This window comes from Capricornis sumatraensis, chromosome 4 (assembly GCF_032405125.1).
Source record: "Capricornis sumatraensis isolate serow.1 chromosome 4, serow.2, whole genome shotgun sequence".
Lineage (NCBI taxonomy): Eukaryota > Metazoa > Chordata > Mammalia > Artiodactyla > Bovidae > Capricornis > Capricornis sumatraensis.
In genome coordinates, this window is record NC_091072.1 from 52343367 (window position 1) to 52361157 (window position 17791).

Consider the following 17791-nt stretch of genomic DNA (forward strand, 5'->3'; position numbering starts at 1 on the left):
AGAACACAGCATAGTTTATAGAATTCAACAGACAAACATTTAAATTTCAGTACTATCATTTATAAGATGCATAACTTGTACAAGTGAGTTAATGTTTAAAGGTATCAATTTCATATTTTTCAGTGATGAATAGAGCATTAACTTTGCAGTACTATTGTGAATAATAAATGATAAAGGCTAACATCACTTATTAAGGACACAATGAAGACATGTTGTTTTCCCTCCTTTAGCATAATTTTGATAATTCCATTCTTAAAACAATTTCACTTGGTTATAAAATGGTGATGTAATTACCATTGTTGGATACTGGAGTGGGTTGCCATGACCTCCTCCAGGGGATCTTCCTGACCCAGGGATTGAACACGTCTCTTCTTTTCCCACATTTGGCAGGCATGTTCTCTACCACTAGAACCACCTGGGAAACCCATTGTTGAATGATACTACTCCAGTACTCTTGCCTGGAAAATTCCATGGACAGAGGAGCCTGGTAGGGTGCAGCCCATGGGGTTGCTAAGAGTAGGATACAACTGATTCGACTTCACTTTCATGCATTGGAGAATGAAATGGCAACCCACTCTGGTGTTCTTATCTGGAGAACCCCAGGGACAGGGGAGCCTGGTTGGGCGCTGTCTATGGGGTCACACAGAGTTGGACACAACTGAAGCGACTTGGCAGCAGCAGCAGCCAGTAAATAGCAATCAATTATTATTATTATTTTTTAATTAATTTTTTTTAATTTAATTTTTAAAATCTTTAATTCTTACATGTGTTCCCAAACATGAAACCCCCTCCCACCTCCCTCCCCATAACATCTCTGTGGGTCATCCCCATGCACCAGCCCCAAGCATGCTGTATCCTGCGTCAGACATAGACTGGCAATTCAATTCTTACATGATAGTATACATGATAGAATGCCATTCTCCCAAATCATCCCACCCTCTCCCTCTCCCTCTGAGTCCAAAAGTTGCAATCAATTATTTTGTATTAAACACATGCCAACCCATGATGGGCTTCCCTGGTGGCTCAGAAGGTAAAGCATCTGCCTGCAATGTGGGATCCCTGGGTCGGGAAGATCCCCTGGAGAAGGAAAGGGCAACCCACTCCAGTATTCTTGCCTGGAGAATCCCATGGACGGAGGAGCCTGGTAGGCTCTAGTCCACAGGGTTGCAAAGAGTTGGCCACGACTGAGTGACCTCACTTTACTTCACTTCAAACCCATGATAGGAACTGGGAAGGCATAAATGAACATACCATAATCCTTTTCCTGGTAAACAGTGCCATCTTTTCAGGAGACAGACATTTACCCTGATAAATTTCCATATTAACCAAACACTTAGAGATGAGTAAAGACCTGGGGATTCATGGAGGACAAAACTAACTCTACAGTACTTGAGAAATGCCTCAACAAGGAGGTGACATTTGAGTAGGATCTTAAAGTAGAAGTAAGATATCATAATGTGAGGAAGAGAAGTAATGGTTGAAGGAAACCTCATGAGGAAATGCAGGGAGCTGGGAGAAGAGGCCCCAGGCCACGGCTGAGGTATGGTGACAGTGGAGAACATGGGGTGGCGGATGTTCCGAGGAGAGGAAGCTGAAGGAAAGTCTGAGGAGACACACAGAAGCACTCTGTAAACCAGATCACAGAGTTTGGACTTTGTCCTGCAGACAATGGGGAGTCAACAGCAAGTTCAGAGAAAAATGTTGACATCTATTCTTTCTTTGAAAGTTAGTTCTGTGGACTCTGAGAAGAATGAATTTGACTAGCTGTGAAAAAAAGGACTGATAACAAAGAGACTAGTCACCTGAGTCATTATTAGAATCCATGAGAAGGATGACACAGAGGGAAGAATGGAGTGGGTCAAGATCAAGATGAAGTTCTTTGTTCAATGGAAAAAAAAAATATTTGACACTAAATTTAAATAGCAACAGCAAAGAGAAAGAGGATGATTTGGAAGAAGGAGCTGAGGTTTGAACGTTTGGGGAATATCTGGGAGAAATCTATTAGCAGCTGATAGATTCAGGTAGATTATCTAGGAGATAATGAGATATTTTAGAAAAGGGGCTGAGTTTAGAATTGAGATTGGATTATGAAATAGAGATTTGATATAATGGAGGAATAGATTAGCTGATGCCTAGGATTATGACTTTGAAAATATTCATGGTCATAGTATAAAATTTAGAAGATGAGTATGGTGAGTGACCCTGAGTCTGGGAAGGAAGAGAAGGAGTAGCTCAAGAGAGAGCGTTGTGTTGAGAAAGCTAAGGGAGATGATGCATGCTTAGTTTCTGCAGCCATCTCCAGCTCTCTGTGACCTTATGGGCTGTAGCCCACCAGACTCCTCTGACCGTGGGATTCTCCAGGCAAGAATACTGGAGTAGGTTGCCATGCCCTCCTCCAGGGGATCTTCCTGACCCAGAGATGGAACCCATCTCCCATGGACTGAGGCAGGCTACAGGCTATGTCTTCTGCATTGATGAACCTGCATTCAGGCAGGTTCCTTACCGCTAGTGCCACCTGGGAAGCCCAATTATGTATAGGAATCCCGTTAAAATGCAGATTCTGAGTCAGTTGATTTGGAAACAGACCAGTATTTTAAGAAGGTCCATCCGACTCTTTGTGACCCCATGGACTATACAGTCCATGGAATTCTCCAGGCCAGAATACTGGAGTAGGTCGTTCCCTTCTCCAAGGGATCTTCCCAGTCCAGGGATGGAACCCGGGCTTCTCACATTGCAGGCAGATTCTTTACCAAATGAGCCACCAAGGAAGCCTCTAAGAAGGTCCATGTCATGCCAGTTCTGTTCATCTATGGACAGCGCTTTGAGTAGTGAGATTCTGGTGGTTAATAAAAGTAGGTAATAAAAATTCAGGATCTGTTTACTTTGAGAAGCATTCTTTCTTTATAAATAAGTGGATATTGTAATTCCACATGGAGATTTGTGCTGAAGCTGTTTTAGATAGTTCTGGCAGTTGGGATCCTTCTGTGTTTTGAATACCAGATGAATTTCATCCTTTGTTTAATTGGCTATCTGGAAACTCCTCCTCTTCCTTTCCATGTTAGAGGAAATAAAAAGCATTCCCTTGATATTCTACTTCATTAGATAGATGAAAAGATGCTTCTTTAGTATAGGACCCACAGTGAGTTTCTAAACATTGTTGTTGTTGTTCTTTTGTTTCTGATACATTTTGCCATCCAAATTATTAACTAGAAGAAATTTCCTTTGATAACATTTCTGGAAAAGAAGATACAATCTTCCATCCAGATGTCTGCAAATCCTTAGTTGACTGATGCTCTAACTCATTTTATCTACCCCCACTTGCCTCATAGCTGTGTCTACATGTCCCTTGTGTCTATTTCATTAATAAATTGTTTTAACTGTATCCACTCACCTACTTCGTTACTAGCCAGTTTGTAAATATGAAACTAGGGAAATGGTATTACAAGCATTGTGGGAAAAAATATGTTTCTGCTGCACAGGGAGTCAGAGCCAGGCTAAAAAGAATTAAGAAAAATGAAAGGAACTAGAGTCGCTGTGGGAAGTGTTGAGGCTTGAGTTAGCATGGGAAACGTGAAAATTGAGGGAGAACGTAGATGCAAATAAATATGCAGAGGTCGAATCAGCATGTCAGGATATTGATTGCACATCTACAGTAATTAAAAGGAAGGAAAAAGGGAAGAGTTGACTATTGAGGTTTCAAGCCCAGAGGGTTAAATAAAATGGTGATCTTGTGAACAGAAATCATGAAATGAAAGAAAGGACCTATTAATAATAGAACTTGGGAGTTAATAAAGAAAATGGTGAGTTTGGTGTGGTAGTTGATTTTGAAGTTCATGGAAATGGGTGTCTTTTACTCATTTGATGTTAATCACTGACAATATGATGCAGATATTAACTCCAGCCTTCGATTAGAAGGCAGCAGGAACCAGGGTTCAATCCCCGGGTGGTGAAGATCCCCTGAATAAGGGTATGGTTGCTGCTGCTTAGTTGCTTCAGTCATGTCTGACTTTGTATGACCCTATGGCCTGCCAGGCTCCTCTGTCCATGGGATTCTCTAGGCAAGAGTACTAGAGTGGATTGCCATGCCCTACTCCAGGAGATCTTCCCGACCCAGGGATAGAACCGGGTGTCCTGCATTGCAGGCAGAGCTTTACCGCTGAGCCACCAGGAAAGCCCAAGAGTATGACTACCCACTCCAGTATTCTTGCCTGGAGAATTCCATGGACTGAGGAGCCTGGAGAGCTACATTCCATGGGGTTGCAAAGAGTTGGACATGACTGAGCAAATAACACTTTCACTTTCTAGTTGATTTTACCTGAAATCTTATGTAAGACTTAAATGAAAGAATGCATACAAGTGCTTGAGGAAAGATAGCCTATGAAAAAGCATGTCTTTAAGAGATGGATAATGGAAGAGGTGAAGGAAAGAGAAAATGATCAAGAAGGATGGTGGACAGATCAATTGAGTTTATTTAGTATGACAGTTTATGAAAGAGAGTCAGAAAGGCAGAGGGAACTGAATCAAACTCTTGTGTTCTTCAAATAACAGTTTCACAATTGCAAGGAGAGAATAGAGCAGAACCCCAGTTTTAAAGAATGGGAATAGGGTACAAAAATATAGGCAACTTGTAGACTATTCCCTGATGTGCGTGTGCTCAGTCATGTCCGACTTTTTGTGGCCCAATGGACTGTAGCCCGCCAGCTCCTCTATCCATGGGATTTCCCGGGCAACTATATAGGAATGGGTTGCCATTTCCTCCTCCATGGGATCTTCCTGACCCATGGACCAAACCTGCGTCCCCTGTGTTTCCTTCTTTCGCAGGTGGATTCTTTACTCTTAAGCCACCTAAGAAATCCTATATTCTCTGATACTTAGAAAACACGCATGGGCAATAAAATCAAATGGATTTTGGCCAATTAACTTCTCTTGATTTTGCTGTTGGTTTCCACTTCCATAGTAGAAATTATGATACTTTATAAATCATGGAGGAAAGTATCAATGAGGTGGCCTCAGCTCCCTTAGGGAATGTGCATTTTTTTATGGGCATCTCTCCTGCTAATATTTGTCTTCAGTTTGGAAGGTACAGGATAGAAGACATCAGGGTAAACCTTTAGGTCTCTTTTTCTCAGTTGACACATTCACAGAAGATTCTTTTTTCACTGCAGGTACTTTTACATTTAAATTTTGAGTGAATGTCCCATTCCACTGTGACGCTCTGTTGTTTCTGTTTTTTAAGCTGTCCTCTGATGTTGTGGTAGTTGAGGTGTAGTTTGGCCATTGTGGCCAGCTGTCTTAGTGTCCAGTGCCGTTGGAATACAGAACACACTCTCTGCAAATGAGAATATATCATGTATCCTCTTGAAAACAAGTACTCTGAAAAGCTACCTTGATATGAAGATGTATTTATTCCTCTCTAGCCAGGCAGTTCTAAGGATCTATATGCTCCCACCACAGGCTGCCTCTGTGGAGTCAGAGTTTACTTAGGAAACATGTCACCATTTTAAGGACACCATTAATCACCATTTTGATTACATACCCTCTGCTTGGCAGCAAAGCAATTGGCTGAACAGCAGGGCTCCACACAACCCTTCTACCCTGATTCCAACACCCCCATGTTGTTCCCACTCCTTGGAGGCCTTGAAAACCGTGCATGTACAACTGGCTTCATGTAGAGGCATCATTCACCAGCACAGTGATTCTCTACTCATACAGCAGCCCATGCCATCACAGCACATGTGCAAATGTTTGGGTCCACTGGGTCTTACTGTGTCCTCAGAACCCTAGTTTCAGAGCCATTAGGTAACTCAGAACCCAGTTCAAACTGAAGCACAGATGTTGATTTTGTTTATGAAGTATCCACTGCTCTTCAAAGCTCAGTTTCCATGATGCTCTTTGGTGTATTTTTGACCAAAGATTGTGATTTAAAAAATCATTAAGAATTGTAATTTAAGAATGCCTAGAAATTGTCCTAAGTAGTTGTTCAGTCTGTTTTTGAAGAATTTGACTCCATTTTAATCTCAATTTTTGCATAGCTCTTTCTCTGGAAAGGTATCTTTTATTAACCACTTCCTTAAAATGTTGTATCCAGGACTGGAGATCAGCAATAACTTATTAGAGAGAAACCAGATATTTTAACTTTTGGTATTCAAAATAGTATTTAGGTTAAAATTTTCTAATTAGAGTTCATAAAATAATGACTCTCATTTCATACTTTTTTTTATTTGAATCTTTTTTTGAGAAAGAGATCTTGCTATGGTATAAGTCAAATTTTAGCTTTCCTGAAGTTTTTACTGTTGTTTACAAAGGTTGAATTCTTTATAAGATGGAATACTACTACTTAAGAAGGCACTAATATTGTCACACAGCCATTATTTTACAGTCATTGACAACACACTTATTAAGGGGTACGCAGCATTATTTCATAGTATGTTCATAATCAATGGTCATGGTGTGTATGTTACATTATCATAATTTTCTAATTAATTTATTCTTTATGCATGTTTATACATGTTCCAATTGCATTTCATTAACTCATAGTTTTCTTGTAAGTTTGTACTTTCTTTCCATGCTCAAGGAATCTCTTTAATTCAATCTCTCTGTTTCTCCTCATACAGTCTGGCAGCCAGATATGCAACTCAGTCTAATCACAGTGGAATTGCAACCAGTCAAAAAAAGCCTACTAGGTCAGTTAATATCTCTAATTTATTGCTTATTAGTGATAATAAAGTAAATGCCCAGTGATATTTTGTCCTATCATTCTGATTTTTTTTTTAATGACATACTTCTGGATGAAAAGGTTAGAGTACTGAATTTTTCCAAGTAGATTTCCACATGACTTCTTGAGGATGAGCTTGTTGTGTTAAATTATGAAGTGGATCTTGAGTTCCTCTAATTTAGTTTTGTTACATATAGTGCTATGACTGGGCTAAAGTCTAGGTTCTAGGCTTAGAGAAAATCAAGGAAAAAAATTATTCTGAAGACCCTCTTCTTTCCAGGTCACAAATTCTGGAAGTAAAACAAGATTGTAATTGCTTTCTGAAATGGCCTTGCATTGATTATTGCACATTTTGAAGCAGCACTGAGACACATTGGCAGATTTTTGTGGGGTAGTTAGCACCAGGTCAATCTGGGTCATTCTTTTATCTTTAACATTTAAAACTTTTTCTTCTTTATGAAATATGTATTTTAAAGTCAGTATAGTATAATAAATGACAGTGCATTATGTACTGTTTGGAAAATCAATAGTGTATAAAATGTGTGAAAATTGATCCTTTTTTAATGTTAATGATGGTATAGCTAAGTGAGGCCAAAGCAAGTGTGTTTTGCCCCTCTGATTATGATGCAGTTATTTGTGCCATCTTACTCACTGGGAGAGTGTCTCACTGGTGGTTAACTAGTCACTACTTTAATAATGAATCATATCATGCAATGTTTGACCACAAGGACTGCTGATGGTGCCTTGACTTGAAATATTTTCCCCTTGTCTTGGTTTTCTAACTTATGCTCATTTCCAAAGTAATTGAACTGATTCTAGATAGGCAAATTGAGAGGGTATTTAATGAAAAACCAGAAGAAATGAGATTAATTAGGATGTGGAAAGAACAATGACCTTCCATGTTCAGTGAGCATTTTTTGATTACTACTTCTGAGACTTATGAATGTAAAATGTATTTTAAGTAGTTCTTCAATTTAATAGAACATCTCTTTTTTTTTTTGGCTTCAGTCTCATTTCTCTTTTTATTACTTTGATGAATGATCTAGAGCTCTGGCTCACTGTCAAATTAGGGTAATGAGAAGAGCAAATGGATTTTTAAATTTGTTTTAATTTGTTCTTCTGAGAACTAAAGATCACTTGGCTCCATGGGTCACAGTCATGATTAAAATGCAATTTAATTGCTTTCTAGAAACACATCAAGTTTCATTGCAATCAGGGCAAATTTTGTAACAGAATCTGTTTATAAATGTGAGTTTGGACTGAACTTTCTAAGTCTGTGGCTGACTCTACAGGACTAGTTCTCATTTTTATTATGATTGGGACATTTAGCCAAATTAATTAATTGAGTTCTACATAGTGCAATCACTGGTCTCCACAACTCCTGGTGTCTGTGGTTATTATGCTAGACTTACAAACCCTGTAGATCCATTTGAGCAAAAGTTAAATGCTGGAGTCATTTGGGAAAGATTCTAATCTTGGGTATGACACAACCTCTAATTAGCAAAATAGCTGAAGGAACTATTAGCAGTCATATGTATTTAAACTCCAAAATACAGTCAACATTTTGAAGCTATGAACTATTCCAAGATATCAACATTTCTGTTTTCAGGCTGGTGTATGTGTTTTCCTGATGTACATTCCCTTTGGCTATACCTGTTACTACTGTAAAATATTTATAGTACACATTTAAGAGTTTGATTTCCCAAGGATCTATGGAGATAGTATGTCAGGTAGTGTAATAAGGCGAATTAAATTTTGAATATGGTAGCAAATGATTGTGAAATTGTAATATATTGGGTCCAGTATAACAGATATAAACATTCTTTTAAACTTTTTCTAAAGGATGTCAGTAAAAAAAAAATAAATTGCTACCTTTATAAATTCTAGATTATTTTGTTACTTTTCTTTTAAAATAGAATTTATTAGAGCAGTACACAGTGACGTTCACACGGTGGCAGCAAAAGCTAGCGAAGATGCTGGCAATGCTTAATATCATGTCTTTATGTCTAGAATACCAATACTAGTTCTTAACTTCCAGTCTTACTGTACGTGGATTGTTTATTATAAATATGCAGTGTACACTAAATAAAATATTGTAATTACATATTTTAGGCCTAGCAAAGATGCTGGCAGTGCTTAATATCATGTTTTTAAATATGTCTAGAATACCAATACTAGTTCTTAACTTCTAGTTTTACTTTATATGCATTGTTTATTAGAAATATGCAGTATACAGTAAACAAAATATTGTAATTGCCTATTTTAGGCACCATCCTTGAAATGACTGAATACTTGAAATTTTAATATGGGAACTGTTTAAACAGTGAAATAAATGATCCAAACTGATGTTTAATCATAGTTGAAGTAAAACAACTTAAGTACATTAACTCTTGTCAAGCTTTCCCCAATGTTAAAATAGTCTACACGTGTTTCCTCATGTCTTGTTCCTCATATAAAAAGAGCGGAAGCAACTGTCACTGCATGTGCATTTTAAATTACCATTCTACTAACAGATTTTTTTTTCTTATGCGACTTGCATCTTTTTTGTCACATGGCCTGTATGATTATTAGCCACATTTGCGGGGTAACCAGGTAAAGTCCAGGTCTTCACTTTTGGCAAGCGAGTGAAAGTTTTTATATGAGACAAGTGGGTCCAATATGAACAAAGTCATAACCCTGGTCTCCACACCATGTTTTGGAATAGTTAACTAGTTCAGATATTCAGTAAGTGTTTGCTCTCTGCAGTTTACTATGTAACTTTATTCTTCTTGTTATTAACGTATAAGTTCATTTAAGATACAGCCACTTAAGATAAAAACAAATGTCCCATACATTGAAAAAACTTAACAATAATTGCAGGCAGCTGCTTAATATCCTGAGAACATAATAAAATATTATTTCCCTTGCTTTTCATAAAATTGTTACAGCCCCTTTAAGCAAAGTTTTATTCATCAGGCATGTGATAAGTGTGAGTTTTTTAGTTAGAATTACTTTATTTCTAATTGTCTTGCATTATTAATATACTTTGGAGGCAGAGTACATCATATAAAACAAGCCTTTTCTGGTGATTCTCAAATTTAGCAATTTGTCACTTACACCAACAATTTTTGCTGAACTCCATAAATTATTATTTTCCCATTAACCCTTCCCGACTCAGAACCTCCTGTTCTTTATCTTTTTGTAATGTACAATAATGATGTAATTTTTCTTGTACTATTTCAGGCTTCCAGGTCCCTCTAGGGTACCAGCTGCAGGCAACAGCAGCAAGGTCCAGGGAGCCTCCAATTTAAATAGGAGAAGTCAGAGCTTTAACAGCATTGATAAAAACAAGCCTCCAAATTATGCAAATGGAAATGAAAAAGGTAGGTGTTCTCCCCTTACATCATAAAGGCACAAGTGTAACCTACGAGCCTCGTAAATTACAGGCTAAATCTAGCCTGTGAGCAATGTTACAGCATTCGGAGTGGAAATGTCATCAGCGGACTTTCTTATGTTTTCTAAGTGCATCCTCTTGAATCCCAGCTTTCTTCAGGACCTTTCTTATCTGGAGAATATTTTAAGGAAATGTAGTCATTTATATTAAAGCAGTTAGTGATATCCCCATGTTTAAAATCTGTTTCTCAAAGATTTCCTCCTGGATGCATGTAAATAACATTTTCTTTTGTCTTCTCATGTTTTGTGAATGTTTATTCTGAAGTCATAAACTTGTATAAAATGTCTCTGAATCCTTAGTTTTAGTTAACTAAATTAATTAAGTGCCCGAAGTGCTTGGGGAAGTTGAGTTTGAAGCAATCAGAATCTAAGACATAATTATGAAGGATATTTAGTCTTTGGAAACAGCAGGATAGATAAATATTATGACCTTAATTTTTCCTTTAAGAGACAAATTATTCAGGTTTGTTTTACTTTCTTGAAAGGGTATATGATAGAAATATCCAACCACATACTGATAAGGAAGATAGGATACAGTTGGAAGTGTGTTAAAGGCAGATTATATATTAACTATATGATACACAGTTCTCTGTAGTATGAGCAGAGTGTATTTAAAGAGGCTCTGGCTTGATGCATATCCCTTCAGAGCATGCATCCAAGTGGGAGAATGTGTAATTTACATCTAAACCATAAGAAAACCAAGAACCTCTGCTGTTGGGAGCAGGGTGGCCCTGTAAGGGACGAGGGCATATTGCAAGATTTTGAGGTAGTGTTTTTTAAACTTCTCTTTGTAGTATTTAACTCTCCATGCAACAGGAAATTCAATAGTGACAAATATGCTTAGTGGTAGAACAGTTGGCAAGTTTAGTTTGACTAATTCAACCAGGTCAAAAGATTTTTGGCTCTGATTAGAACATTTCCAATTGCTTCATATGGATGATTTGATGAGACTTCTTTTACTCAGAATTGACAAGGGTAATCTATGGGTGAGCCATAGGTGAATTGATAGGGGTGATCTATACACTTTATAGGTGTATACACTTTATAGGTGATCATCTATGGGTGATCTATGGGTGAATTGATAGGGGTGATCTATACACTTTACTGAAATTTTCTTACCCATTAAAACACAACTGGGGAGGAGACTCTAAACCCCTACAAACAGAGCAGTGTAATATCCCCAGTTCTTGCGTTAAATGGAAAAAGAAGAAAATAATATGTATTTGGAAGTTAGGATTTTGTCTTTAAAATAGACAATAAAATCTTTGATTTGAGAATCTAAGAAGTATTTCTGAAGACTTATACTTCTCCTGGACAACAATTTCTTATCACAAAAATATCTCCCTCATTTTGTGACTTTTCTAGAAAGTGTCAATGGCCTTTATGTGCTGTGAAATTCTAAGGGAAAGTAAACAGGCTTAGACCACATATGCTGAGTGGAATGCTCAGGCGTCCAATTTAGCTACATGATACTACAGTTACATAATATTTTTGTAAGAAATGACTAGTAACATTGGCAAAGAAACCTAGAAATGCTTTAGATGACCTAACACTTTGACAGAAAACTGTCATTTAAAAGTGAAATACTTTTTAAATTTCTGGTATCTAAAAGTAAAAATCCAAAGATAGCCAAATACTCCCATTTTTCCATAGCCATTCAGCCTTTCTAAAATGTAGCAGTATTTACAATAACCGCAAGGTGGAGACAGATGACATACATTATGTGATTTTTGACCATAACCAGATTTCCTTACATCAGTCTCAAGAGCAAAAGTTTTCCTGGTGAATTATAGACATTACTTTTAATTCCAACAAAGTAAAATACTAAAACCTTTAAAGTAGATGATCTCACACTCACAAATATTTATAATATATTAAATGTAGGCATTAAATGGTCTGAAACTGTCAATAATAAAGCTTAAATTGCATTATATAATACAGGGCTTTCTTCACAGCTCAGTCGGTAGAGAATCCACCTGCCATGCAGGAGACCCTGGTTCGATCCTGAGTTAGAAAGATCCACTGGAGAAGGGATAGGCTATCCACTCCAGTATTCGTGGGCTTCCCTTGTGGCTCAGCTGGTAAAGAATCCACCTGCAATGTGGGAGACCTGGGTTTGATCCCTAGGTTGGGAAGATCCCCTGGAGAAGGGAAAGGCTACCCACTCCAGTATTCTGGCCTGGAGAATTTGTTTTATATGGTATGTGACATTTTATATTAACATGGAGAATGCAACTTCATGTCAGTAATTCCAATATCATTTTTAAATTAATCATTGCTATTTTATATTGCCGAATGTGCATGTGTGCTATCATTTCACTTGTGCCCAACTCCATGCAACCCTATGGACTGTAGCCCACCAGGAGTTTTGCCAGGCAAGAGATGGGATTCTCTAGGCGAGAGTACTGGAGTGGGTTGCCGTGTCTTCCTCCAAGGAATCTTCCTAATCCAGGGACTGAACCTGTGTCTCTTAGGTCTCCTGCATTGGCAGGCAGGTTCTTTAACACTAGTGCTACCTGGGAAGCCATATGGCCAAAATATTATCTCAAACTATAGAGCAAACAAAGCCAATATAAACATCACATATGAAACAGTTCATAATTTATCCTTTAGACTGTTCCTGTGGTACATCTTTTTGGATAAGAATTATTTAACCTTTTTGACATGGAGATGTTTCGTGGTAGGATAACATCTAAAAATATTCTATCAGATAATAAGTTGATCTCTGTGACCAACTAGTTTGCATACATATCCTGGGCATGTCCAAATAAGGTGAAAGTTAAACAAGATTTTTCAAAGATTACAGTGTTACAATGACAGAATTCAGAAAGTACTGACTTGAGTATTCTAATTGCCTTTTCTTTTCAGTTATTAGTATAACATTTATGTTTAATAAATATTTTGCTAGAAAAAATAATCATACTATCTGTAATGTGCTCCCTGAATGCTTCTAAATGAAAAATGTACTTTATACTTTCCTTAAGTCTTAAATGATGAGTTATGTGAATCAATTGGGGAATCTCTAGAATTTGTAAGAGATAGTAAAGACTTATTCACAATTAAAACAATTTCACTTCTTATTTAAAAACATAATTTTGAAAGCATAGTAGCTTCTCACATGTTTGGAATGGTAAAAATAGCTTATTTGGAATTTTGTGACTTATCTAATAAAGGAAAATCAGTAGAGAATCACAAACCGCACTTCAAATGATACATCTAATATCATCTTAATAATAATACAAACCAAAAAATAGTGTGCTCCTTTCACCAAATGGATTAAAATATCAGTGAATATGGCCATAGATTAATTATCACTTGCAGAGAAGGCTAAATAGAAATGTTGTTAAAATAGAAAGCAATGCCATCCACCATTCTGTTGAAATGGAATGTAGTAGGGACAAATTTCACAGAACAAACGGTGAAATGAAGACAGCATTGTTTGTAGAGAAGCATTTCTTTGGAGAGTCCAAGTTTCTTCCCTTGATGACCTGCCATTCAGAAACTGACAATGAATAATATATTCTGACTGCTATATTAGCATTTAGCAGTTTGCTTGCGGAGCCTATAAAATTACTCTAGACAAATGTATGCTTTAAAGAAAAATCAAATACCTATTCAGTGGAAATCAGGGATCCTGTGGGAAAAAAAGGCCGTGGTTCATTGGGACATATTTTTTATGACTGAAGTAGTTTATCTTAATAATTGTTTTATAAAGTTGACATGATAAATATGAAAACAGCTTAACAGTTTAGTGTTATCATGAATGTAAATATTCCTGGCTCTATTTGGAATTCACTTTCTGAATTATGATCCGTGAACACATATTACTTGACAGAGTTTCTTAGCAGAGAGATGTTTTTCTGTGTTGCTAAGAAACACGGCACAACAGCATAGGGCATGCTCCTGTCTTTATATTTCTCCCATGTGATTCTTACATGGTACCTGCACATCTCTAAAAGAGATCTGTTTTCTGTTTTCCTAGATTCTAATGAAGTAGCTTCTGGTGTGGAGGTGTTTTCTTTCACTTACATTCAATATAGATTTGGTAGACTTGATACAGAGAATTTAGCAAAATTGATATTTTTTAAACTATAGGCTTAATGTAAATGTTGTATTACTCATGGTTTTTTAAAACACCGTTATCTAGTTCTTAAGTATTTTTTAAAATTTACTCTGAAATTACTATAATACAAAAAATGAACTTTTCTTTTCTTTTCAATGCAATGCAAATATATTTTACTTATTATGTCCCTTTACTGGTGATTTATGTATTCTGCCATGATTTTTTGCTTTATTTCCTTAATTATTATATAAACCTATAATGACATGATAACTTCAGGTTAATCTTGGGGATTTTTATGAGGTAATGTAATTAAGCACACAGATCAAGTGATACGATTAAATAGACAATTAAATATGTTGTTTTCTATGTATAGATGCTCACATATTGAGGTGTACACATATTATACATCCTTATACATAAATTAGGTATGTTTCAAGAATCTGGCTGGTGAACTGAAGCCTCCCTAAATCTTGCAGTAGTCCACAAAGCAGCACTCTCACCTTAAATATGGCACAATATCTACACGTGCAGAATGGACAGAGCCTCTCCAATCCCCGTAACAGCATTCCATGTTTCTGTTAAGTCATCATAAAACTGATGATTGAGGCATTTTGAAAACTATCATTTATGGGAGACCGTGTGGTGAGGTAAACCAGGGCCAGTTGATAACAAGCCATATTTAAATCTGAATGCTCCTTTTTTTAACTTTCAAAATGTTCAAAGTATTTTGGTATATTATTATAAAATGAGAATCTAATTATTTACCAAGCTAATTACCATGACTACATTGATCAATCATTTCCTCCCTTCCACAGTGATCTGAATATTTAGTAGGGACCATACATGTCACTGACCACAATGCCGGCTAGACAGTGACTACTTTAAAAAGAGAGGTGCTGTTGTTATTTTTGGTGGTTGTTACTTTGTCATTGGGCTTCCACGGTGACCCAGTGGTAAAGAACACACCTGCCAATGCAGGGTATGTGGGTTTGATCCCTGGGTTGGGAAGATCTCCTGGAGGAGGAAATGGCAACCCACTTCAGTATTCTTGCCTGAAAAATCCCCTGGACAGAGGAGGGGGCTACAGTCCATGGGGTCGCAAAGAGTCGGACATGACTGAGTGAGTGAGTACACACGCTCTTTGTCCTTACTTTGTAACTTGAAACTGGTTTGTTTGCATCTGAACAGCATAGTGCTGAGTGAGGAAGAAGAGAGAAATAACTGAGGGTGCTCCCTGGTCCGTTTCTCGGCTAGCAGCACTGTTGGCAGCACGCCTCTAAGCTCTGAAGCTGACCCGCCAAATTTCCCCAGAGAATCGTCTTTATCTAAACTTCCCATATGCCTGTTGTGACTGCCACATTTACCTCCGTGTAGTAATTTTAGAACAGATTGGCATTTTTCCCAGGTCATCAAAATTATTTCTTTTTTTTTTTTTTGCAGTATGAACTAACTAAAAATTAACTGTGGATTTAGCTGTTTTCTGAGCAAGAATTAAAATCTTCTTTAACATCAGCTCAGAGGGATGGTGTCAGTAGGATGTCCCAGGAGATAGTATATGGCTAGCTGAATAGTATCTTGTATCACATCCTCCCCATGTATATTCTCCTCTATTTGTTGAGGAAGAAGGAACCCACACTTCAAGGAGTTATCTGATTCCCTTCACTGTTGTGACAAGCATGACTTTCTGGAGAACCGTACTGGCAGATTTTCTGGGTGGGCCACGGACATATGGAAAGAAGAGAGTATCAAAATCTTCCAAATTTTGGAGTCACATAAGCCTCGTTTCCAATTTTGAGTCTCTTTTCTAAATTTTACTCTATGTATGATTTGAAGCAAGTTGCTTTCTCTGAGCTTCAGTTTTCTCATTATATAATAGTAGAAATCATAATTATATCGTAGGTTATTATGAATTTAAACGAGGCATGTCGTTACAGCTCTCAGAGTGATACCATATATCAAAGTACCTGGGGAAAGTAAGCCGTTAGTAAATAATTGGTTATTGGTTGTAATGGAATTGGTGGTGGTAGAGAAGGGGAGGAAAAGAACCTTTCTCTTTGGAGATCAGAGACAAGGAACAGTTATAGGCAGAGAGGAGCCCCTGCAAACACAGGCTACAAGTTTGTTGCAGGAATGCCTTTAGATTTGTGCTGTACATAGCTGTGGTTTTCTCCATACCCAGCTAACCATTCATAGAAGCTGAGTTAACAACACTCAGAAACACATCTGTGAGACCAGGCTGCTTACTACCGAAGATGTAAATGGAACAGAAAGCAGAATGTGTGGCGGCCCCTACTCTGTCAGAGCTGAAAGGCTGTCATTTCAGTGGCTATTGTTCTGCAGCCCTTCTTGTGAGAAGCCCAGAGACACTCATTATGCTAATGTTCCCTGGATGCACAGTGACCTATGAATTGTGCTCTTCATGAAACCTGAAGCACCTCATTGCAACTGTGTCGAGATGGGGGCAGACTGAGAATGGAGCTCAGAGAAGTGTCTTCTCTGTGTGTACTCATGAGGACAGTTGTACAGCTGTTGTATGACTGAGACTGTGGGCTGGATATAGATGTCATAATTTGGAGTCCCTCCTGTCTCATGTTCAACTGTGATGATGTTGAATTTCCCCTCTACTTGAATGGTGATAGCAGTCTATCTAGCTAACATTAGCACTCTTAAAGAGCATCCTGACTGGTCCTTTTTTGACCCTCTCCTCTCATCTTCACCAAAAATCCCAGGTAGGCAGCAGAGGAATCCCCTGACTTCTTAACCTGATTGCAGAAACAGAAGATACACACTAAGTATGTGCTAAAATGATGAAATAAAAGACATTAGGAAAACCTGATAGGCTTCTTTTGCTTTTAGTGGTCCCTTACCACAAACTGCCAAGCGTCTGGGGGAAGGTTGAACTGGCCAAGGTTCCAGAAGTTCACAGGGTAAACAAGATTAATGCTGCATAGGTGTGGAGAGTTTAATGAATTTAGCTAATTTGGACACTATCATAAGAAACAATTCTTTTAAAGCTGATAATTTCAGCAGTTGCCCTGATTTCCCAATCTGTTCAAACTCTATGACTCAAAGCACGGTCTGTACCAGCAGTGCTGGCATCACATGGTAGCTTGTTAGAAATGCAGGATCTCAGGGCCTCTGCAGATCTGCTAAAGCACAAGTGATGGGCATTCAGTAGGATCCCCAGTGACTGAAGCACACACTGAAGTCTGAGACCCTTCCATCACACACTTAGAATGTCACACATCGTATGGCAACAACAGAGCTTGGGCTCTAGAATCACACATGCTAAGTCGCTTCAGTGTTGTCCGACTCTTTGTGATGCCATGGACTGTAGCCCGCCAGGCTCCTCTGTCCATGGGATTCTCCAGGCAAGAATACTGGAGTGGGTTGCCATTCTCTTCTCCTGGGGAGGTCTTCCTAACACAGGAATCAAACCCATGTCTCTTATATCTCCTGCATTGGCAGGTGGGTTCTTTACCACGAGCACTACCTGGGAACTAGAATCACACATGTGGGATCAATTCTAGCCACACAATAATTACTAACTAGTTGTGTACCACTGAATGAGTTGTTTAGAC

General features: G+C 37.9%; 1 protein-coding gene across 2 annotated transcripts in view; it reads left to right on the forward strand.

Annotated features, from left to right (window-relative positions):
• The window catches only part of NAV3 (neuron navigator 3), a 378120-nt gene that overhangs the window by 158850 nt on the left and 201479 nt on the right, over positions 1–17791 (forward strand). For both annotated transcript variants that reach the window (XM_068970243.1, XM_068970244.1), the window contains exons 6-7: positions 6615–6683; positions 9938–10077. In XM_068970243.1, the coding sequence (XP_068826344.1) occupies positions 6615–6683; positions 9938–10077 (209 nt within the window). The remainder of the gene's footprint in view (positions 1–6614; positions 6684–9937; positions 10078–17791) is intronic.